Genomic DNA, 26,555 nt, shown 5'->3' with positions numbered 1-26,555 from the left:
GGGACAAAACCTACATATAGGGACATCACTAATGTACTATAGTCATAGAGGGACACTACTTAGATAGAGGGACAATTATAATGTATAATAGTACATGTAGGGACAAAACCTACATATAGGGACACTGCTTAGATAGAGGGACAATTGTAATGCATTATAGTACATTTAGGGACACTACCTACATATAGGGACACTGCTTAGATAGAAGGACAATTGTAATGTATTATAGTACGTTTAGGGACACTACCTACATATAGGGACATCAATAATGTACAATAGTTATAGAGGGACACTACTTAGAAAGAGGGACAATTATAATGTATTATAGTACATTTAGGGACAAAACCTACATATAGGGACATCACTAATGTACTATAGTCATAGAGGGACACTACTTAGATAGAGGGACAATTATAATGTATTATAATACATTTAGGAACAAAACCTACATATAGGGACATCAATAATGTACAATAGTTATAGAGGGACACTACTTAGAAAGAGGGACAATTATAATGTATTATAGTACATTTAGGGACACTACCTACATATAGGGACACTGCTTAGATAGAGGGACAATTATGATGTATTATAGTACATTTAGGGACACTACCTACATATAGGGACACTGCTTAGATAGAGGGACAATTGTAATGAATTATAGTACATTTAGGGACACTACCTACATATAGGGACATCAATAATGTACTATAGTCATAGAGGGACACTGCCTACACACAAGGAGTATTACCTACATACAGGAACACTATACCTGCATACAGGGACACTACCTACCTGCACATGTGTATAGAGGGACATTATCTAAATATTGGGACACTGCCTTATTATAGGGACATTGCCTACATATACATTTATATAGAGGAACACTACCTACATAAAGTATAGGGAATCTAGCTACATGTACATATATATAGAGGGACACTACCTAAATATGCATATGTAGGGACACTACCTACATGCATGGAGCAATATACACACAGGGACACTACCTTCATATAGGGACACAACCTACATGTATATAGAGGGACACTACCTGCATATAGGGACACTGCCTACATGTATATAGAGGGACACTACCTCCATATAGGGACACTGTCTTCTTGGAGGGACAATACAGACATACATGGAGTAATATACACACAGGGACACTACCTTCATATAGGGTCACAACCTATATGTATATAGAGGGACACTACCTCCATATAGGGACACTGCCTACATGTATATAGAGGGACACTACCTCCATATAGGGACACTGTCTTCTTGGAGGGACAATACAGACATACATGGAGTAATATACACACAGGGACACTACCTTCATATAGGGACACAACCTATATGTATATAGAGGGACACTACCTCCATATAGGGACACTCTCTTCTTGGAGGGACACTTCAGACATACATGGACTATCATACCCACAGGGACACTACTTGAACGACATAAGTTCCGTATTGAAGTATGAAACCCGTTGACTTAGACGATAATTTAAAAAAGTTTTCAGTCTCAGACGCCGTTTCCCTGACGTATCACTTGAATGGTTGACACTTTCCAATCGGGCCTGTCTCCACCGGACATGGTGGCGCTGATGTCAAGTGACGTAACTCCTGACTCCTGTGGGATCGCGCAGACCCCCTTGGCACAGTCGACCCCTACGCACCAATTAGTGGGGAGGCAGGGGTCATATAACCCAGTATTTTTAATATGGAGCGTTGAGTGCCTTTAATTGCCTGTAGACTACCACTTACGACGGTAGCACTGTAACCATGGTGATAGGGGAAGGAATTCCCCCCGAACGCGATAAAAGTTTTTGTCCGCTAGAGGGCATCCTATGTTGTTAGCGAATGTGAGTTTGGGATGATACATACATTAATGGAGGATAGACCGGAAAACAGAGTCAGACTGGGACTATAGAGGATAGAATGGGGACTGCCAAACGTGATTCAAATAACAGAGAAAATGGCCGACCAATTACTCTGTGATATCGATGATTCCTGGATTGGCACACGAATCATCAGACGTTTACCTACCAGCAGGATACCTAAAGTAATCTATAAAATGTCTCTCTTTTAACATATGTATATAACTGGTATTGAAATCTTGCATGTCGGCTATAATTCCGTGCTCGCTGGAGCGTCCATCAGCCCGGGATCCGGAGTCTGTATCTCCACCTGTGTCTATATGTGTATACTGAAACCCTCTTACTATTGTGCTTCATCAACCTGCCTGGCTCTCTGGTATACTACGTACATGGGTTGAGGAAGTGAGTGTATCGTCTGTTGTATGTGATGGAATACCAGTAATCGAAACTACGTGAGTATTTATAATAAGTGATACGTTGGCTAGAGACAACCTCAGTACCGGGTACATAGTACTCAAAACAACGTGAGTATTGTACATGTCCTTGTACCGTTACTGAAATCAAGTTATTACGTCTGGTATCATTCCCACACAACGTTAGTACTAGCAGACTGGCCCCGTCCCCAGAATATTTGATAATATATGTAAAAGGAGATTGTTACGATTTGATCTGTTGGATGTAAGAAGTTTCGTACATCCACTGTAGGGGGATAAGCTAGAAGAAATCGAAGAAATCTTGACAATTCATTCCAAAATCTTTAAGGAGAGTACTAGATACATGTAAGCGAGACATCGTGTGTACATGCATGTAGGCCCATACCACAAAACATTTACATATGTATTATACAAGTGTACGTCTATCATGACGTTATTAATTGCAAATACCCGAGACAATGTAAGACTATAAAGATGCGCTATAGAATTATGAAGTACCAGCACTCGAGACTATGTTCCACTCGAGAAAATGTTCCACTTTGTAGTGTACACAATATGTACACCATAAGATAGAGTAGTATGAAGTACTTACTGCAGACATGACATTGGTCACTGAGCATCTTTATGCAGAACGAAATGTTACTTGCATATAATCCAAGTACATTGTATATCACTGTCTAGTTAATTATGATTGAAACTGCGTAATATATATCTATGTAAATAAAATGCGTAAATGATGTATGTAACAGATGTATCGCTCATATATACACTTGTAGTATTGTTTCTAACGCCACTGGAAGCATGTTAAATTAAGTTCACCTTTTTGTCTTTCGTGGACCACTGAAATGATCTGTCTTGTAGACGAAATGTTCGCTATCCGTAATTGAGTTTGTCCATGAGACATTTTGATCAGTCCGATTGACAAATAGACAGACAGTTCGCTAAACGTAATGGTCTTCGTCTAAAAGACAAATGGACCGGCAGTTAACTTTACGTAATTGTCGCCGTCCAACAGATAAATGGACCGGCAATTCACTTTACGTATTTGTCGCCGTCCAACAGATAAATGGACCGGCAGTTCACTTTACGTTTTTGACGCCGTCCAACAGATAAATGAACCGGCAGTTCACTTTACGTTTTTGTCGCCGTCCAACAGATAAATGGACCGGCAGTTCACTTTACGAATTTGTCGCCGTCCAACAGACAAATGGACCGGCAGTTCACTTTACGTAATTGTCTTTGTGCAACAGGCAAACGAGCCAACAATTCCCAAAACGAATTGTCCATATCCAATAAACAAACGAACCAACAACTTACTATACGTAATTGTCTTTGTCCAATAGTCAAATTGAAAAACAGTTCACTATATGTATTTGTCTTTGTTAAACCGTCAAATTAACAAATAGTTTTAGACGAAATTGTTTTTTCCAACAGGTAAATGGACCAATAGTTCACTAAACGCAAATGCCTTTGTCCAACTGACAACCTGACAAACAGTTCCACAAACATTTCGTGCCTTCAATACATGTACCTACCTTTTAATAGGACGTTAAACTAAATAAAACCACACCTACCTTTCAGGCCAAAGTTTTAAGCACGTTCTTTAACTTTTGGGAATTCCTGTGCCGATACAGTTCTTCCTTTGGCGTTTAAGTAATATCTTAAGTAGCGGACATTTCCTTTTAGTTGAATAATGTTTCCTATAGAAAAATGTAAGTTACAGGTAATGAATGTACATGAGCTAAGGAATGCTAGTAAAACTTTGGGCTAATGAATCATACTATGTTGATGCAGACAGCTTTCGGGACTCCGACCTCTGACAGTATATATGGGTAACGCTATTTGAACGTGACGTCATTATTTCTTCGTCGTCGCCATTTTGATCGATCCCCAATTTCGGGAAGCTAACTTGAAAATTCATAGGGACAACCAGGAATTATGATTTGTATAATAGATAAAAATGATATGGAATCTAAACGGTTGAAGCATGTTCAGATTGATCTATAATGTTCGCACCGGTTTGTATTTGATTGATATTACTGTTTAGATAACAATCTTTCGAAATTTATTTCGCTGAACTATAGTCTACTTTTAGAGATCACAGTACGCCTTGCCTTGCCCCCGTCCCCCGCCCCCTTCCCCATCTTGCAGACTATGACAATTTTGTCTCGGGAAGGGGGTCAAGGTGTTGTTTCAGGGTTGGGTAAGGAGAAGTATATAGCTGGTAAGAAGGAGGCCTGTTGGATACCCCCCTAAGGGAGCCACGTTACGACAGAGGGGAGACGGTAATCACTAGCTATTACAGCGTATAAACACTAATTACTCCCAGACTAACTGAGTTACAGGGAATGTGCTCCAGTTTATTCCACACTTTGAACCCCAATCTGGGAAGTGAGACAACGCGGATCAATTTCCAGTTGATGTTTAGATCCTCAGCCATTACTGAGGAATGTCCACATCTGTTTTACTTCCAAATTATTTTCAAACAATGTTGTTTACATAATGTTTCAACGCCGATAAAGCACAGGAGCGTCGTTATAAAGATACACACTCGCCTGTCAGCTCCAACAGGCTGTACGTAGGCCCTCCCACGACAACAAACAGTAATGATGCGCCCGTCTCTTGTTTAACTCTATTATTCTCCCAATATCGTGTAATGCCTAGAGCCAGATATGTCTTCTTTTATTTTGTATATATTGTAGATAGTCTGCGCCTAAATCGGCTGTGCTTACACACATCGTACATGGGTATAATATATTATACGACTGAATCTTTACAACTCTCGTCCGCGCATACATCGTGCGTCCGGATATCGACCGTGCGTACATCGTTCATCGTCCACACATTTATCGTCCGTGCGTACATCGAACACATTGTATTTTCTCTATTTGCATGGTATACGGAACGAAAAACCACGAAAAGATGCGTGACTTGTGTCATTATGGAACTCCTTTCGACTCGACTGTCATTGTTTGTGCAATCTACTGTGACATTTCAATCAGGTTTGGACATTTTGCTCGGAATGAGATTAAATACGCCACTAATCCCCATCCGGGTGGTGGTGGTGGTGGTTGGGGGGAGGGGTGTACCCATTTACAAGGTTTTTATGTAAGTCCGTCATAATTCACAAATAATAAAACAAATATAAAACAACGTTAGAGTCACACGTCACGTAATTTGAATACTTTTGTGTTTTAACAGGACGTGATGTAATTGATTCAATGTCGGTCTCGCGATATTTCAATTATAACATTTTTTTTTTTTTTTTTAAATGTTGGTCTTGCGATAATTCATCAGTTCATCCCATTTGCAGGGCTTTGCTCCCGTTTGACCCGGTGCCATATTAATTATACGTGATTATACTAACGATAGTCTGCCTAACTGACACAGAAGGCGTCAGTTAACACTAGCTAACTTTGTCGCACGCGCGCCGCCGTAAGTGAGGTGAAGTGGAGGGGATTTAATTGCTACTTCAGGTATCAATTACTTACATACGCGCGCATACAGTATGTCAGACTCATAGTCGGTATTAGAACTGACGGGCTTTCACGTGTGTGTTTAAATCTACCGGCACACATATGTACGCGTGTATCTCTAAATACATATTTAACACTACCATCAGCACGTGGAGCACATCATATTTAATTTAATAGACACACCTTCCATGTGGAGCAGGGTAAGTAAGAGGGGCAGGTACATCGTACATGTGTATTCCGTTTATACATTACCGGTTGGCACAGTGCTATATAAGCTATATTATAAAGCTTGTGTGGAATTAACGTGAACGTGTTTCTATAACGACGTTTTCTCTCTTGAATTGTAGCCTAATTCTAATGAGAAGTAAAGTGATAATAATTGTACTAGAATCTCAATATCAAAGGCGAGGCTGTCCGAACAATTATAATTAAGTACCAGTCAGACTCAGATAATTATCTAAGGGGCAATACTAACATTAAGTGCTGCTAGGCCTCTTGAGGTCAGCGAAAATGGAAACCTCCACGCCACTGAGAGGGTTTTATCTGGTATTACGCTGTATAACAGCCATTAGTGTTTGACATCAAATGCCTTAATTTTCTTTCACTAAAATACTGTTTCCAATGACAACGATATTAACAGATCAAAGGAATGAAGAACTGTTTTGCTTTGGAAGACGCATCAAATAAGAATGACCAAAATACATGAAGCTTGTAGAATTAATGTGCATGCAGGCCTCTTCGGCCCTTTGTTATGGAGGATGAGAAGATATGCATGTTTTTATTGATGTTTAACGAGAAGCACACAACTTGTAGACTGGAATGTATTGCTAACGTTTCTCACAACAGGTGCAGCCATGAGGATCTCCATGACAGAGTCACGTCGTACTGACGAGAACAGACGAGACTAGACAAGACTTGACACATCATTAACAGTCCCGTTGCCAGCTATGATATATCAAGGTAAGTAAACATCGCGGAAAAGTTTGACTAAAAACGTGATCATTACGTAATGGATCACATTCAAGTAAACGAGCATTGGTGACTTAATGTGGCATGTCCAATGACGGAAACAGAGGACGGGAAGGCAAAAGTATCCAATAAAACGGAAACTGTTGGTCTGGAATGACCATCAAAACATTTTTGCAACATTCACACCTCAATATCTAATTACTCAACATGTTGAGACATGGTCAAATAGTAATTAGGAAACACTTGGCTATATTTACATGCAGCCAAGCAGTGACAACTTACACGGTACTTGTCCGTTACACTTTGTGACATGTGTTCTGAAACACACATTATATAACAATCAATGTTTTGATAGGTTAATGTTGTTCATAAGGCGGAAATTATAGGTTTTACAGTGTTATTTTTATACTGCTGCTAGAAGTTTACTGAAAGCTTCAAATTTTTCTGTCTTCCTATTATTCTAGCCAATCTTGACTTTTGTAGAAGAACAATGTGTTATAATATAGTGGCTAAAAACACCTATCTTTAAGTCAAATACTGGATTTTCCTAACCTTTCGAATTCCTTGGAGAATACCTTTATATAACGAGGATTTTAAAATATACCTTTCAGTATAAGGGGTTGCCACGGCTAACAAATATAGAACATGTACCCCCACTTCATCGATCGCACACTAACAACTTCCTATTATAATAACAGAAGTTACAGGTACCAAGTTTAATTAATTTGTGTCAGGAGATGTAGAAATACATGTAGTTGCTCGAAAAATTGAAAAGAAAATAAGAAAATGGAAATAACTTCCACAAAAGAAAAACGAAAAATTGATTGAAAGCATTACCCCTTACCCTAACCATAACCCGTTAAAGTGCTGCGGATGGCAATACGAATAGAGGCATAGTTCCCACAAAAATGGTAATAGTTGATCGTAGACGAAATGTATCGCCCTTGAAAGGAGAGAAAGGGAATAACTATTGTATTGTGCTGTAACACAACAATAACACAAATATTAAAGACGATCGAGTTGACGCGCAATTGTTGTCGTCTGCTTCAGTCACTCGGAAGTCGGTTTTGGTAGTCTCGTTCAACCAGGCTCTTGTTGTCTGCATACGCTACGCCGAACAGAGAAGTGATCAAACGACTGGTTGAACGAGACTACGGTTATGGTGGCTGTTGCCTAGAGAGGCTCCGGATTAGGGAAATATGATCGGGGAAACTCGAGCGCGTGATCATGCGATCAATATAATCAAATCAGACACGCTGTATGAGGTATCATAATACGTCGTAATAATCTGCTAGATTTCGTTACATTCGGTCATGAACTGTATAAGGTTAAGCTATGTTTTATTCAAGAAAAAAAATAATCGAAAAAAATGCACGCAAGTTATAACAATAAGAGAAGCAGCACACTGGATATAATCTTGTCCACAGATTCCGTCATCCCTTCGACAATCCGTCAGTTTTCTTTTGAATATTATTTTTATATATAATTTTATTAAAATACTGTGATATTTATGAGGACTTGACGAATGTGAACATTTGCCGCACAGTTCCTGTGTGACGTGTGCTTGTAATTTTTGTATCTTTGTAGATATATGAGTGAACATGAAAACACAAGTCCAGGGATTGCTGCTGCAATGGCCAGTGATAGCTGTCTCCATTCTTTGGTGGAGCTCCCTCCCAGCTACATACGGGTTACAACAAATGTGTATGTATCTATATCCGGTGGGGTTACTTGTTGTAGCGTTGACTGTCAGATATTTAATGATGATGTCAGTGTCCTGTTACTCGGCATGTGTATAGATATTAGTATATACACGCGCGATCATAACTAAACATGTTTACTTTGTAATACCAGTAGTAATGAAGAGTTGATTAGACCTGCATTCCTGTTTAGAAGTCCTGATCCTGACGCATCGGTCTTTATTGACTCTGTGAACCCACTCCCAGTAAAAGTAGGGCCGTTCCCTTGTGTAAACCGACGTGTTTCATGGTATTTATCGTTACTGCCAGACACATTGTGGCTCAAATTACAGTGAGATTCCCGGGGATTTTTAGTTTTATTTATCTTTTTAAAAATATAAAGTGTTTTGGTTGTTTTTTCAAGAACAAAGAATTTTTTAACTTCTAACCATAAATGCCACCATCTAAACTTCCCATAAATGCAACCAAAATTTACATAAGTGTCACGACACTTGTTTTTGTTTCCTTTTCTGTTCTATAAAACATGTACTTCGATGTATTGTCAAACAGAAATTGAATAAAAACAAAGTTTAAACCAAATGCAACCAGCTAATGAAACTTCTAAAAATAGATGTCAAAGACCGTAGAGCATGTAATAAGCAAAAACACTGTATAGTTTATTTGATTATCAGAAACGGAGAAATTATAATTTGGACTGTATGTAGTCATTTTAGTGAGTGTTCACGTCGAGGCAAGGTAAAACCGGAGAACACTTGGATTTGAAAGTAGAAATCTTAATTATAGTGAAGGAGACAATCACAGATATAGCAGTACCAATCTCTACCCAGAGTTGTCGTTCCTTACTCTTACACTCTCTACCCAGAGTTGTCGTTCCTTACACTCATGATTCTCTACCCAGAGTTGTCGTTCTTTACACTAACAATCTCTACCCAGAGTTGTCGTTTCTTGCACCCACTTACACAGTGTTGAAAAGCTGACGCTTTGGTTCAAAGTCGTTATAACCACTGATAATTACAAGTGCACACAAGTCATATCCTTCAGTTACGGCGAAAGACAGTGGAGAACGTTACACACTGAGGTTCAGAGTCGTACTAACCACTCAGATTTACACCAGTCGCATTCTTCACATCTGTTATTTGTTCCGTTAATTAGAAACGATTTTCTCTTTAGAAAATCTACATGTACAGTACGATGAAGCGAACCTTAGTAAGAGTGCTTGCTGGCTCATCCGAAGCATGCTGTTTTCCTAGCTGTATGTAATTAATATAGACATGTACAAATATTCTGTACGTTCCGCGGAATGCTGGCATTGCTTTATATTGATAATTATGTCTATAAAACGTGTAGGATCGACAATGACACAGGTAAGGGAGATAACTAGAGTTGCCATACTGTGAACAGGATATAAAGATATATAAAAAAATTGAAATAAGTGTTGTTTGCCGACACACTTCGGGTTACAGCGAGATCCATCCATGTCAGAGCCCCTACCGTAGCACAAGGACAACCGAGTCCACATCGATACCAACTGTTTACATTATGTATGCTGCCCTGGATTCTTGTTCTAATGTTTTACAATGCCAATCAACTCATCCTGAAGGTCGAATTACATTCAAAACCAGTTTGTCCCGTCGCCATGTTTCATCGTTCCATGTGAACGCTGTTTAGTCCCACTCTGTACACTAACTCCTCTTACATCATGTACACTAAACACTGACTCGTCCCAATGTTATGATACTGTACACACTTACTCGTCCCAATGTTATGATCCTGTAGACCCTTACTCGTCCCAATGTTATGATACTGTACACCCTTACTCGTCCCAATGTTATGATACTGTACACACTTTCTCGTCCCAATGTTATGATACTGTACTCACTTACTCGTCCCAATGTTATGATACTGTACACACTTACTCGGCCCAATTTTATTTACTCGTCCCAACATTATAATTCACTAAACACTGACTCGTCCCAATGCTATCATACTGTTAACACTGACTAGTCTCAATGTTATGATATTGTACACACTTACTCGTCCCAATGTTATGATACTGTACACACTTCCTCGTCCCAATGTTAAGATACTGTACACACTTTCTCGTCCCAATGTTATGATACTGTACACACTTCCTCGTCCCAATGTTAAGATACTGTACACACTTACTCGTCCCAATGTTATGGTACTGTACACACTTACTCGTCCCAATTTTATTTACTCGTCCCAACATTATAATTCACTAAACACTGACTCGTCCCAATGCTATCATACGGTTAACACTGACTAGTCTCAATGTTATGATATTGTACACACTTACTCGTCCCAATGTTATGATACTGTACACACTTACTCGTCCCAATTTTATTTACTCGTCCCAACATTATGATTCACTAAACACTGACTCGTCCCAATGCTATCATACGGTTAACACTGACTAGTCTCAATGTTATGCTACTTTAAACACTAACTCGTCCGAATGTTATTATACCTTAAACACCGACTTGTCCCAACATTATGATACACTAAACACTAACTCGTCCCAATGCTATCATACCGTAAACAATGACTTGTCCCAACATTATGATACACTAAACACTAACTCGTCCCAATGCTATCATAGCGTAAACACTGACTCGTCCCAATGTTATGATTCTTTGAACACTGACTCGTCCCGATGTTATGATACATTAAAAACTAATAAGGCGGTAGGAAGCTAGTTATATTTTTCTCTCTATGAAAGATCTCTGTGGATAACAGCGATATTTATTAGAGCAAGGCTCGGATTCTGTGAGCTTCCTAAGCGGGCGCCATTGTATAATTTTTTGTTGGGATTAGGTGCCATACAGATAGACAATTTCTAGTTCGTGGCACAGTTGAATAAAAACACGGATACTTGGACTGAAGTAAGTTTAAGATACATTCATTTGTCAGGTAAACAAGTCAGTATATCAGATTATAAATCTATACATTACCCGGGTCTCGAATACGACCAGGGCACTTAACAAATACATCTAGCATGATTCAAGACTAACGTTAGACACGCACGATATACGAGATCACAGAACGTGTGTCGGAATAAAAAAACCAAATAAAAACACAAAATATATATGACATACAGCCTAAAACCGATATAACACTGAATGCCACATATATACATGACATTTGTGTATTGTGTGTTGTAGTGAACACCAACTCGTCCCAGTCCTGTAACCAGCCGCATTACTACGAGTTCGACAGCGTCTACAATGTAACCTCTAACACGGCCGTGACCGGAAGTAAGTGCGACGTGACATTCACCAAGTCAACTTGGAGCGAAAGCATGTGGGAACAACGTTGCAGTCTTTGTGTGAAGATAAATACATTCACCATTCGCAGTTGTCACTTCAAAATGATCTACCACGACGGTCTGGCCGACGTCAAACCCAAGGTAAGTGTGAGCTGTTTGATTTGCTGACGTCAAACCCAAGGTAAGTGTGAGCTGTTTGGTTGGCTGACGTCAAACCCAAGGTTAGTGTGAGCTGTTTGGTTGGCTGACGTCAAACCCAAGGTTAGTATGAGCTGTTTGGTTTGCTGACGTCAAACCCAAGGTTAGTATACAATTGTTTCATGGCTATTTGGGGAACAGTCAAAACTATCATCCCGAGGTAGGGGGAATCCCTGGGGAACTGTTTGCCCGAGACCGCTAGGCCAAGGGCAAACAGTTCCCCAGGGATTCCCCCTACCGAGGGATGATAGTTTTGACTGTTCCCAAAATAACCATGAAACAATTGTTTTATTACTGAATAAATATTAGTATCAATGTTTTGCCATTGCTTCAACAATGAGTCGCGGTCACCGAAACGCTTGAACGGGGCTCTCGAGGGGGGATTTCTGCGCATCGAATTCGCGCCGGGTAACAGTTCGCTCTGACCGGGAAAACAGTTTTGACTTTCACCCCTAGAGCCGAAATTGGACAAAAGGCCAGAAACAGTCAAAAATGACTAATTATAAGTTATATAGACTATTGGGTAATAATATGAATTGTTAGGTTTGCTGACGTCAAACCCGAGATTAATATGAACTGTTTGGTTTGCTGACGTCAAACCTAAGGTTAGTATGAGCTGTTTGGTTTGCTGAGGTCGAACACAAGGTTAGTATGGGCTGTTTCGTTGGCTGAAATCAAACCCAAGGTTAATATGAACTGTTTGGCTGGCTACCGTCAAACTTAAGGTTAGTATGAGCAGTTTGGGTGGCTGCCGTCAAACCCACGGCTAGTATGAGTTGTTTGGTTTGCTGACGTCAAACCTAAAGCTAGTATGAGTTGTTTGGTTTGCTGACGTCAAACCTAAAGCTAGTGTGAGCTGTTTGGTTTGCTGACGTCAAACCCAAGGTCAATATGAACTGTTTGGTTTGCTGACGTCAAACACAAGGTTAGTATGGGCTGTTTAGTTGGATACCGTCAAACTTAAGGTTAATATGAGCAGTTTGGTTGGCTGTGGTCAAACCCAAGGTTAGTGTGAGCTGTTTGGTTTTGCTGACGTCAAACCCAAGGTTAGTGTGAGCTGTTTGGTTTGCTGACGTCAAACCTAAGGTTAGTATAAGCTGTTTGGTTTTCTGACATCAAACCCAAGGTTAATATGAACTGTTTGGTTTGCTGAAATTAAACCCAAAGTTAGTATGAACTGTTTGGTTGGACAATGTCAAGTTCAACGTAAGGATGAGCTGTTTGGTTGGGTACACGAACACAAGTACGACAACGGTATGCCAGATGTGTGATCCATGGCGAGTAGTACAGTCTAAAGTTCTGTGGCACAGAAATAACAACATGATAACCTATTGGTTAACGACTAGTGTTAGCGACAGATAGTTGGATGTGGAATACATGTATACAATGTGTACATTTTGTTTGATTGTAGATGTTTGACTGCCACACATTCCCGCCATTGTTGTGGTGTTCCAGTAACAACGACCTCAAACTCGTCTTCAAGGAACTGAAGAAATACAAGGGAGACAAGTACACCATCGATCTACAAGTTAAACCCTACTGCTCCAAAAACAGCACGGCAGGTGAGGTTGGACGTGTCGTGAATGACGGCTGTATTCATGGAGATACACTTGTTGCCAAGACAAAATTATCAGTTAAATTCAATTCAATCCATTAGGTACAAAACGACTTCAGCGGAGAGGGTTGTTCTACTGATTTGATAAAGAACCACGTGCACGTAAACCGTTTTTGACAAGATACCCGCCCGTCTGCGGATGGCCCTGTACTTTGACTCTCACCATACCGGTCCCTTCCCATTTATAAAAGCTTCCCTCACGTGACCGATAAAGATATCCACGACATCCACTGGAGATAATAACCCATCACGACCGTCTTTAGTCCGCACTGACCCGCCACTCTTTGTACAGTACATAACATGTCCGCACTGACCCGCCATTCTTTGTACAGTACATAACCTGTCCGCACTGACCCGCCTCTCTTTGTACAGAACATAACCTGTCCGCACTGACCCGCCACTCTTTGTACAGAACATAACCTGTCCGCACTGACCCGCCACTCTTTGTAAAGTACATAACCTGTCCGCACTGACCCGCCACTCTTTGTACAGTACATAACATGTCCGCACTGACCCGCCATTCTTTGTACAGTACATAACCTGTCCGCACTGACCCGCCTCTCTTTGTACAGAACATAACCTGTCCGCACTGACCCGCCACTCTTTGTACAGAACATAACCTGTCCGCACTGACCCGCCACTCTTTGTAAAGTACATAACCTGTCCGCACTGACCCGCCACTCTTTGTACAGTACATAACCTTTCTAAGTAGGTACACTGCTTCTCAGTCGGACAGTCAGCTCAACAATCGATCGTTTACCTTATAGACCACAGATCAAATTACATTTGGATCGACATATGTCACAACAAAGACATAGAAGAGGAAATCGGTTTAGTTCTCTGGGGGGGTTGGGCCTCTTTTTGGCCTCCCTCTTTCTAGTATAGTGTGTAGTTGTGATTATCTGTGATCTCCCATCTCTGCCGGTTTGGTGAAGTTTGTACATGACGTATACAGACCAACAAAAGGGCCCGCACCCTGCATGGTTCTAGTTGTCATGATAACCATATATTTGCTATTTGTCGTCTATTGTATTGCTCCTGATTATTGCATGTGTGACGCCCAAAGCCATTGTCTTTTTTCATATGTTGTCCCAACTAGCTCTTCACGTGGCAGTACGCCCCATTAGGGCGCCTGACTTTTTCCTCAGAGAACTCCATTCTCTTTGTCAAGGAGTTGTGCGGTGAAATCGACAATTGTACAGTGGGGACTTCCAAACCATCTCTACGGGAATCATTTAGTGTTATCTTAAATGAATCTAGACGTATCGTTGTTATGGTGTCATCATGCAAGCAGTAGGAGTAGTCGTGTATCTCTGTATTGGCAGTCATACTTTAAACGAACTGGAAGCTTAAGCTCGGCTACTTTCTGTGAATTCAACCGCGCATCGCCGTTCGATATTTATAGATTATCACACTGTATATTCAGGGTTTGTCGTGAAATTGTTCGAACGACAAACACTGAAAATATCGTATGATAAACTATTTATCATCTATATACTACTTGCTTATATATTTCTCCATTTAAAAAACTCAACTAAACACCATGTTTTCACAATGACCTCTAAGCTCAATGGTCAACGATCGCCTGTGACACACGTAAATAAATAGAAGATGTGCAGGGTGGAATTCAATGAACCTTAAAACTGCGTAGAAAAGATATTATAAAAAAATCCTATCGTCATTGGTTTTTCCATATGCACATTTACACCTGAAATGGTATTGTTATTCTCTCAATATTTTTCCGTAACTTGTATTAATATGCTTATGACGGACCAATTGTTTACGCGGATCACTTTTGTATGGACACTGTTTCCGGTTTCGGCCGTCATCTGGCGCGAGCAGACGTTCTTTTTTGAGAAAAACGTTCCAAAGTGCTGGGGAATGGGAAATCCGTTCTCAAGTTCTTCTCAAGTCGTTCTCAAGTCGTTCTTAACTTCTTCTCATACTAACAACAAATGATAATGAATTTATAATGCTACCGGAAGGTGGTATAAAGTAGAATATAGATGATAAACATTGTAATAATACATTAGAGTATGACACTACCAAGAGTCACATATCTTACTATCGGCTGCCTCGGAGGAAGCGACAGTTGTTGGTTGACCATTGCCACTCTCACCCTTTACTACATGTAATAACCCCACGTGGCAGGACGTAGTAACATTATGATGCTTTACGAGGAATTACGTGCATTGTATGCATTTTTGTACGTGCAAATCACGCCAATTTTTTCAAATATTCTGCGTTTATCTACAGGAAATAGGAAACCGACGCCCTCCCCGCCGGGCAAGACGTATGAGGAGAAAGTCCGGGAGGAGGAGAAGCGGAGGAGGGACACTGTCATCATCGCCGGCTCCCTCATCTCCACTGTGTCAATCATGTTTGTTCTGTGCTACCTCACTTACTCCTGCTGGAAACGGAGGAACACACGACCAAGCACGTCGTCAACAACCCCACCCCCGGGTACCTCCAGTCGGGGGTCAAGCTCCACTCGGTCAAATCATAACAAACCCCCAGGTAATATATCTCCGCCACGTGAACAAAATGTATCTTCAATAGGGACTCCCGGACATATTAGGACAAGACCCCAATTTAGCACATCCCCATCCCTGGACACCTTCTCTGAGGGTCGAGCTATAACCAGTCAAATCGTAGCAAGTCCCCAGGTACATGTGTAACGAACTCTTATCCCCCAATACCTTCTGTAAGGGTCAAGATCTACCAGGTCAAATAATAACAAGTCCCCAGGTACATGTGTAACGAACTCCTATACCCCAATACCTTCTGTAAGGGTCAAGATCTACGAGGTCAAATAATAACAAGTCCCCAGGTACATGTTTAACGAACTCCTATCCCCCAATACCTTCTGTAAGGGTCAATATCTACCCGGTCACATAATAGCAAGTCCCCATGTACATGTGTAACGAACTCCTATCCCCCAATACCTTCTGTAAGGGTCAAGATCCACCCGGTCAAATCGTAGCAAGTCCCCAGGTACATGTGTAACGAACTCCTATCTCCCAATACCTTCTGTAAGGGTCAAGATCTACGAGGTCAAATAATAACAAGTCCCCAGGTACATGTGTAACGAACCCCTATCCCCCAATACCTTCTGTAAGGGTCAATATCTACCCGGTCAAATAATAGCAAGTCCCCATGTACATGTGTAACGAACTCCTATCCCCCAATACCTTCTGTAAGGGTCAATATCTACCCGGTCAAATAATAACAAGTCACCAGGTACATGTAACCTTCTTTCCATGTACACAATGAACCTTCAATAGGGACTCCCAGACATATAAGAGAAAGCCATCATGTAGCATACCCCCATCCCCGGTACCGTCTGTAAGGGCCACGCCCTTCCTGGTCATATCAGAACAGCAAGTAACTGATTCCCACCCCTCGGCACCCCCATTTGGCTGACGTTACGACACATGTACCTTCAGGAGGTTTAAAGGGAGCTAACCTTCTCGGGTAGAGCCATGGAAACGGACAGAGGCATAACACTAATTTAAGCAATACGGAAGAGCAGTTTACTAATTATGCCCCCGTCATAAAATACGTCGCGTCCCGTACCGTCTTGTCCCATCCATGAGCGGGGGCATTTATGTCTTACCAACATTTTCTAGTTTTACAAGTGTTAATCACTAATTTTTAACAGTTAGTTACTTAAATCTCATCATTTACATATTTGATAGGTTAAAATCTTAAGCGACTTCTTCTGAAATATATGTTTGGCCTTGGGTAATGCTATATGGCCTTATAATGTATATACTAATGAGGCCTATCAAATAAGTTCAATTAAGTTCAATTGCATAATTTTAACCTAAATTCAATGGCACAAGAGTCATACGTGTTAAAAAATTGGTCAACTTTTTTTCGAACCCCCAATGCCTAGAGTGGGACCATTCGGCCGTTACCTTGCTTGTGGAAGGCTATAGTTTGTATTCAAATGAAATTACCACTGCCCCTACTTCAAAAGTGAAAATGTATAGGCAATTACAAAATGTACTTCATATGAACCACAATGTGAAAAATGTTCCTGTCACTTTGATTGGAGTGAATGAAACGACCTCTTTTTAGCAACACTAGGCAAGTTGACAGTTGTTTTTTTGCTTGAATAAAGGGCTATCAAGCTTGTCAAAATAAATTATCTGGATCGATGTCAATTCGAAATTTTTATGAAACTGGCATTTAAGCATTAAACAATTGCCAATATTATTAAATAGGAGTCGAGCGATTATAACATTTTTGGTCAAGTTGCTTATATAAACATGTATTACTATCTAAGGGTTGAATAGGAATCACTAATTTAAATAAGTCCATTATCATTTCCAAGCAGTAGCCTAAAATGTATATAAATACAAATGGCGGATATTTCATGGCGGTCACCTTAACGTTTTATTTAAGCAAGATATTAAGTACACATAACTATATAAGGGGTACAACTCAAATATTTTGTCACTTTTTCTAACCAGGAGTGATTGCCAATACGCGGATTCCGATGGACCGTTACCATAGTGACCATCAACCCCGGGACGGTCAGAACCAGCCCTGGTACACAATGCACCCAATGACCCTGCCGTCGTCGGAGCTACACAGCCAGGGCTACACGCCCTCACACGACCAGTGGTTGGACACAAGGTGAGGGAATTAGAGATAGTAAAGTGGTGCACAGTTACGATTGAATTACAATGTATACAACCAGGTAACACCTTAATAAAATGGTGACCGTAAGCATTGCTCCCTGAGATTAGTAAGCTTGTTTACGATTTGTGATACACATATCTAATCAATGTTCATACATAACATTTCATTTTAGTGCGATATCATTTATATTATATGTTAGGTTAACCTACCATATGGTACCAGTTTTCCATTTTTGTTATTTTCAATGTTTAATATTGACATCTGTCTGGTTTCAGATACACAAAGCTACCTGAACTGAATTCGAAGCCCACGGAAATGAAGGGTTATACGTATGTTCCGCCCCACCCTCATCGCCTATCCCCAACAAAGGAAGTAGTGTTCCACGAGGATATGCCACGCCCACTACGACCGGATATGCACTCATATGATGCGGATGTGGAATATCCCCACATGGCAGGCCCATCGCCTCTCCCTCCCCCTCTGCCCCCGAGACCGAACCTCCCACAATATCAATCAAAACAGTATTTCATATAACTAAGGCGAGTTATCTCCCTTTGTGAACTCTCTGATGAACACTAACAGTGTGACGGAGTAAGTGATGCGGCACCACGAGAGGCGGAATGTGTGATGGGTGTAAAGTACATGTTTATATTCATTTGAAAGTTATTTGTTGGTACATGTATATGATGTTATGACGGTGGAGAACTTTGTTGGTAGAAAAGGACCAGATTAAGCTTTGTCGTATACCTCTGCAGGCCTCTCCGTGCCAACTGGAAATGTCGACGTCTTGCATATTATATGTACATGTTAAAATGCATGGATACATATTTATTGTGTACTGTTTTAGGTCAAAGAAATAAGTTGTACATATTGTGAAAAAGGACATACATGTCAGTGTATTGTGTGTCGAGTCGAGGTGTTGTATGTAATAGTATTTATTCTAATGGATGTGTGTTAAAATATACATAACTTTATTTATATATTAGAAGTCATTTCTTTAAATGTGTGATGTCGTCCTTATCACACGGTCTACCAACCTACATCTAGACTATGTCTTTGACTTTGTGAAAACTTACTAGAAATAAGTATTTCATCAATTACAGTCAAACCATATTTATCAAATAGTATTTATTGAATAATTCCTGATTTTAATGATATTTTTATAATAATTATTTATTTACAATTTCCAAGCATTTTTTTCAGTTTCCAAACAAATTTTTATATGAATAGGACTTTTTGTCACAATGTACTTGAACGTTTGAAATAAGGATTGATGTGTCACTTTGTGATGGGTTTGACGTTGAGGTAGTGTCACACTGTAATAGGTTTGACGTTAGGACTGACGTGTCACAATGTTATAGATATGACGTTAGAACTTACGTGTCATATTGTTATAGGTATGACGTTATAACTGACGTCACATTGTAATAGGCATGACAGTAGGATTGATGTGTCACAGTGCTATAGTATGACGTTAGGACTGACGTGTCACAATGTTATAGATATGACGTTAGGACTGACGTCACATTGTAATAGGCATGACAGTAGGATTTATGTGTCACAGTGCTATAGTATGACGTTAGAACTGACGTGTCACGGTGTTATAGATATGACGTTAGAACTGACGTGTCACGGTGTTATAGATATGACGTTAGAACTGACGTGTCACGGTGTTATAGATTTGACGTTAGAACTAACGTGTCCGATGTTATAGATATGACGTTAGAACTAACGTGTCACGGTGTTATAGATATGACGTTAGAACTAACGTGTCCGATGTTATAGATATGATGGTAGGACTTATGTGTAACATTGTAATAGGTATGACGTTAGGATTAATTAGTTACCATGCTATAGTTATGACTTCAGGTTATGGTTGCACGTTGCAACGTTCAGAATCTGATTATTGCCACGTCCACATTATTTTCCCAGTTTTATATAAATGACATTCACACACATTGTTGTATACGCTTGCCTTAACCAGGCCAGTATTAGTGAGATGTCAGTTTGTATTGTGTATACTATGATTGTATATAGGACGACTGATGAAAGCGTGATGAGTGAACATATTGTAATTGTGCAGTGAATAATGAGCTACATGTACTTTTGTGAAAATTGTACATTTTGCCAAATAGTAAGTAATTAATGAATTTATCAAAACTATGTTTTTAAGATAATTTATGTCTACACACCTACTGTCTGTATCTAGTTGTTTGTCCGTGTGTCCGTCCTCTCTTTGTGCACTTTATCGATGCCATGCTCACAAATCAGAATGTTTTCCCTTAGTATTCAGTGTGGGCAATGTCGACCAATTAACAAATCTCTGATTTATATACATCAGAGTTGTTTCCCTAGTTAATAAATGTGGATTCTGTCAACCAGTTGTGGTGCAAATGGTCGTCATTATAACTACCCGGGTGTGACTTCCTTTAAGACTTGGGTAGATTTGTCAACTTTCATAAGACATGCCAAGTGCCTTCATTATTGACCAGCCATACTGTACCAAAGGCCTTCAACATTCATCAGGAATTCAATGTGTCTCCAACATTCATCAGGAATTCAATGTGTCTCCAACATTCATCAGACATGTCGAGTGCCTTCGATATTTATCATGTATACAAAATATGTTCGACTTTCATCAGACAGGCCAAGTGGCTTAGCATTAATTTTGCATACCAAGTGTCTTGGGAATCATTCGACATGCCCAGTGTCTTGGGAATCATTCGGCATGCCCAGTGTCTTGGGAATCATTCGGCATGCCCAGTGTCTTGGGAATCATTCGGCATGCCCAGTGTCTAAACATTCGCCAAGTATAACACGTCTTTAACATTCATCAGTCAAACAAAGTGTCTTAAGCATTTATTAGACATACCAAGTGTGTTTAACATTCATCCGTGTTAAGTGTCTTCAGCATTCACTGTGCAAATGTCAGTATTCACCAAGAATGACACGTGTCTGCGGCATTTACGTAACAGGACACGTGCCTTCTATATTCACTACAGCATTCACAGTGTGTGCCTGGTATCGTCAGCAAACGTCAGCCCCACAAGTGCCTTCTTAATTCACTACAGCATTCACAGTGTGTGCCTGGTATCGTCAGCAAACGTCAGGCCTCACAAGTGTCTTCAACGAACACCATGGTCCGTGTGCGTGAAACCATTCTCATGCTCAAATTCTTTCAAAACCAGCTTTTATTTGTAATTTGCTAGAATCATTAGACTATCAAAACGTAAAATTAGTCATAGAAGGACTAAACAGCTGTATGATGCTGTGTGATTCATTTTTCGCACACTGTATCTATTACCAAAATTTTAAAGTGCAGTTACCAGTGTGCTTGAAACTTTTATCCAGACATTGAACAGATATTCGCCCGCATTTTTCTACAAAATTCATGTAAATAACTATAAAACTAAGATGAGAAATTTTAATAATATATCATCGGAACAAAGAGCTCGAGTTTGGCTTGGACATAGAATCTGAGTCTGAGCATGACAATGGTTCTATGAATGCGGGCCCAGGTATTACACGCTCACGTGTGTTAAACATTCACGTGACCTGAAGTGTCATGCTTGTTTACCAGTGCCAGGTTACTTCCTCAGTACTTCTGTCTGGGTTTTGGGGTATTAGGAGTATTGTGCAGTAGTAAAGTGCAATACGCGTACGAATTATAAATAGTCCATGTGACTCAGTGCGCATGCCACCAAGGTATCGATTGTCTGTATTTTAAATATGTAAATCAATGTTGTGTTTTGGGAAGAGAAATATTCCAATTACATGTATTTTGTGAATAAATAACTTTGAGATTTTTATCGTGAGTTTCTTTAAAAATCATATAGAAATGGATTATGTATTGTCATGCACTGATGTGATACTGTAACACGGAACGGCAGTTCTACAGGGTACTGAACAACAAACACGTCACTTACATATTGTACCTGACATATCGGCAGTAACACGGAGTACTGATCAAAAGTAATAGGAATTGTAAATGCTTCAAATGATAAATACATGATTTGTGACAAAGCACGAATTAAATTGAAATTACACTTTTTTGACGAACTGTTTACACTCTGTTCATGAAACGTTAGCACCCTTGGTGAGAAGAAAATGTATCCACGATATTTAGAACGCAAATCACACATATAAATGGTTCTTCATTTTCAATATTTTCTACGATGCGTAAAATTGGTTGTTCAGACAAAAACAATACAAATATTTCATATCTCATTATTTCATTGATTTAAATTTGAACAGAATGTGTCAATGTGGTCACATCCATAATTGCTGAGGTTTATCTCCCTCGGTGTGCCATATCTCCCTCGGTGTGCCATATCTCCCTCGGTGTGCCATATCCCCCTCGGTGTGCCATTAGACCCCAAATGAAGAACTGTGGTTCTGCTAAAATACGAAAGATTTTAAGCAGGATTACCGATCAGCATCAGTCATGTTTGGGCAGCTTGTCACTTCCAAAATACATAGCTACACAATCGTCAATATGGAGGTCCATTTTGTGGCATAGAAATATAACATCAACGAACTTCATACTTTTATTAAGATGTCAGTAATCAAAAGTACATCAACTTCTGGTCTTCTTCCTTGTCACTGCCTCTATGTCTCTCAATTGTATTGGATGATCAGCTCGCGAGATCGTTTTACAGCGTAATTGTTTCAGTACAGGGGAGATAATCATTCTTGTAGTAGAGACGTTATATTTCAGTACAGGGGATATACTCATTCTTGTAAGAGAGACGTATATATTTCAGTACAGGGGAGATACTCATTCTTGTAGTAGAGACGTATATATTTCGGTACAGGGGAGATAATCATTCTTGTAGGAGAGACGTTAAATTTCAGTACAGGGGAGATAGTCATTCTTGTAAGAGAGACGTATATATTTCAGTACAGGGGAAATAATTATTCTTGTAGTAGAGACGTTTATATTTCAGTACAGGGGAGATAATCATTCTTGTAGTAGAGACGTTTACATTTCAGTACAGGGGAGATACTCATTCTTGTAGTAGAGACGTATATATTTCAGTACAGGGGAAATAATCATTCTTGTAGTAGAGACGTATTTATTTCAGTACAGGGGAGATAACCATTCTTGTAGGAGAGACGTTTATATTTTACGTCTCAGTTTGATAATAATGGCATGTCTTCTTTATAAGTTATGTTTTGGCAATAATTGAATAGTTACATATGTTTCTAATGACACACATATCAATTACAACCATATTATCACAGGCCATCATGTAAGATTCTTAGTTACATTTGAAGGCTTAGTGGTCGGCCTTTTTTTGACTGAGCTAATCTGACGGTAAGATTTAAATTGAGCGGCTTTATACACTTTACAGATGTAGGTGTCACGTGATGCGTAAAGACTAACCAGCAATTGTCCGTCACGGACAATAACCTCCTTGTTGGACTATAAAGTAAGCGTACTGTAATGCAAAAGGGTACCTCGGTACAACTCGGTTACTTATAAACGTGATGGCATTTCAGTTCTGCGAGTATTTTATAACCGGAAGTACTCTTTTGCTTCTTTGCTCAAAATATTGTCCGCACACCTCGCTCTATATACACGAATACTTAACCTTATCTAACAACTTGGTACAGAATTCTTTCAAATCACCCTAAATTTTTTATTATATTGTATCTCTATTTGGCTTGTCACTATACCGATCTTCACTTAGTCTGATTTGTAAATGATTTCATCAGTAAAGATGGCGCCCGCGTACAGAACGACGTAAACGAAGATATTTATCATACCCTCAATTTCTACCACTCCACTGCACTGGTCCGTATAGGAGGTTCTCATAATTCAAATAGGAAAATCCAGCTGAGGATATAATTCAGGCGTGGTATAATTATATACGGAGATAAGGAATTCCCCACATGTACATCAGTTGGTATAACTTCGACTTCCTTATTTCTAGTTCAATCTCAACTCTGATAAATTTGTGATTGAAATTGTACAGAATTTCTGATGACTAAATAAGTATACAATATCAAGTGACATGGTAGTATAAGTATTGTAGAGTGCATTGCATTGTTTCCTACAGGTACATGAACGTATGTTGGATACATTGTATAGTAGGCCAGGTATATAAGTTATCGTTGATGATAAGATACACAGTATTGTGTAGGATACACTTACTATATGATACATTGTATAGTAGGCCAGGTATATAAGTTATCGTTGATGATAAGATACACAGTATTGTGTAGGATACACTTACTATATGTTCCATTGTACTTGAGAAACCGTTGTGCTGTATAACACTTTACGGTCAGAATCGGTCACAGTGGTCAAATGTGTTAAACACATCAAACAACAATATCTTAGGAACCATTTGGTCTAGAGTCATCATACTAGTGTATGTTATGTTGACCAGCTATGTGAATCGTTTTCTTTATTACAGTAATGAAGTAAAGGGTCAACTGTAAGTGCTAGCCGCAGTCAAAGGTCAACGTCGGTTAAAAACTTTCAAAATACAATTTTCAAATTTCAAACATCAATACCGTTTAAGAGATGCTAAAATGTTGTGTGTTCTAGTTACCAAATTTGTTATGAAGTTACCTATATGTCAATTTTATGTAACAAAGAAACAGGTGAGCGATAAGGTCCTATGTGCCTCTTGTTTTTCTGTATAATAATATAGTGTGTGTATACAACTAAATGGTAATAGAAACACTGTTCTGAGAGATACACCTTATACAGTACACAGGATACACTAGTTAACTGTAGGATAATTTGTATTTAACGTACACTGAACAATATATTTGAAAAAAATCAAGTTTACGTTTCATTCATTTCATGGGATGATTGATGTGTTTTTATGCAAAATGTTAATTACAAAATCTCCTGCCAGCAAACGTCACAGTACCACGTCATGTTTGTGAGAGTTGGTATCTATCGAGGTTAGACACAGCACGTCATTATAAAACTCGGGATGATAGTTGGCTGACATTAGAAAAACCTCTACTTCACATTTGTGGTGTTTTTTTTTACAGAAACCTATATTTATATTTGTACGTGCATTACTGTCGATATGAATCTGAGTATACAGGAGATGTGCACGTGTTGTCAGTCACCACTGACATCACAGATTGTATGTATCTAATGCAGTATTAAATATGATAGCCCAGTAATATTTGACATATAATATACACCAGACCACGGACGTTCTTACAGATAATCGACACTATTTATAGCTCAAATCTAGCGTGCATTCGAAGCAAGGTTTATCACACTGTGATCATTTCAAATATTCAAAAAAGATGACTGCCTTTCTGAGATGTCGAAATTGGCAGCCGTACACTGGTTCCCAGTGGGTGGAGTCTCTCACTATCGGGACTACATCTGTATCCGCCGAGTAACCAGTACTCTACACAAACACCGTGGTCAACATTACACTAGATTCTTTGAACTTCATCATAGGATATAATTTTAGGGAATAATTAGATTTTATGTAATTCCATCCTTAGCAATTTCCATAAAACTGCTAAGCTAAATGAATGAATGTTAAATTCCGGATTTAATTAATTATCCGTATTAATTAATGCAATCAAGAATAAAACATCCATCGACTGTATTTCTTTCTTCTGATCACACTTAACCATTTGGATATTGTTGTCATTTTTTTTATTTCAACAGTACGATTACAAATTAAAGAGGTATATAACCTTCATGTCATTATCACCACATTATCACCGGAAGTATGGACTGTCTAATTAACGATGTGCAGGTGCGCGTGTCCGTCTGTATAGGGAATGCCACTAGTTAAAATATAAGCACGTGTTTATGTATATTTGTACGTGTACGGCCCGGGAATGTTACATGTACATTCAAGTCTCCCCATTCAGCCGTTTCTCGTTTTAACTATTTAGTTCAATTTTGATATTCAATACAGTGAAGTGTTGTAATAACAAATTGCCTGACTATCCTACTCGGTAAATTATCAGGAAATATACATCTCTAGAATAAAACGAAATAGCTTTATTTTAATGCCAACTAATCAACGTAGATCCGACAGTAATTCACGGAATATTAAAAACGCTTATGATAAATATAGCAGTATCATTTTGGGCCGTGAGAGCGGGTACTATATATACATGCGCAACACCTATATGCATTGTCAATGACTCATACTGTACGTGTAGCTACTTCGCCGCAGTATACCCCCTCCCTTATCTCCCAATCCCCGGGGGATACACACTCGGGTCTATACAGTTTTAAGACTTGATATTTTGTCTTTGATTAAACCTAAGTATAAATACGAGCGCTTTGAGTCGGATTCCCAGGGAGTAGAATATTACCCCGACCCCTTGAATCAGTGATAAC

The 26,555-nt window shown here is 39.4% G+C and overlaps 1 protein-coding gene across 3 annotated transcripts; it reads left to right on the top strand.

Moving 5' to 3' along the window:
- The first annotated feature begins 1,817 nt into the window (after nucleotides 1-1,817).
- On the top strand, nucleotides 1,818-22,018 carry LOC110458149. 3 transcript variants are annotated; one of them, XM_021509739.1, is made up of 8 exons: nucleotides 1,818-2,068; nucleotides 6,640-6,753; nucleotides 8,350-8,466; nucleotides 11,645-11,889; nucleotides 13,358-13,508; nucleotides 15,818-16,078; nucleotides 18,040-18,205; nucleotides 18,487-22,018. In XM_021509739.1, the coding sequence occupies exons 3-8, from the start codon at nucleotides 8,364-8,366 to the stop codon at nucleotides 18,743-18,745; spliced, it is 1,185 nt and encodes a 394-aa protein (XP_021365414.1). In that variant the 5' UTR covers nucleotides 1,818-2,068; nucleotides 6,640-6,753; nucleotides 8,350-8,363; the 3' UTR covers nucleotides 18,746-22,018. The 3 variants fall into 3 exon arrangements, with proteins under 3 accessions (XP_021365414.1, XP_021365413.1, XP_021365415.1); XM_021509738.1 differs by having other exon boundaries at nucleotides 1,818-2,335; XM_021509740.1 differs by lacking the exon at nucleotides 1,818-2,068 and adding an exon at nucleotides 5,432-5,993.
- The last annotated feature ends 4,537 nt before the right edge of the window (nucleotides 22,019-26,555 follow it).

Source organism: Mizuhopecten yessoensis, unplaced genomic scaffold (genome assembly GCF_002113885.1).
Source record: "Mizuhopecten yessoensis strain PY_sf001 unplaced genomic scaffold, ASM211388v2 scaffold9465, whole genome shotgun sequence".
NCBI lineage: Eukaryota > Metazoa > Mollusca > Bivalvia > Pectinida > Pectinidae > Mizuhopecten > Mizuhopecten yessoensis.
This window is presented reverse-complemented; position numbering and strand designations above follow the sequence as displayed.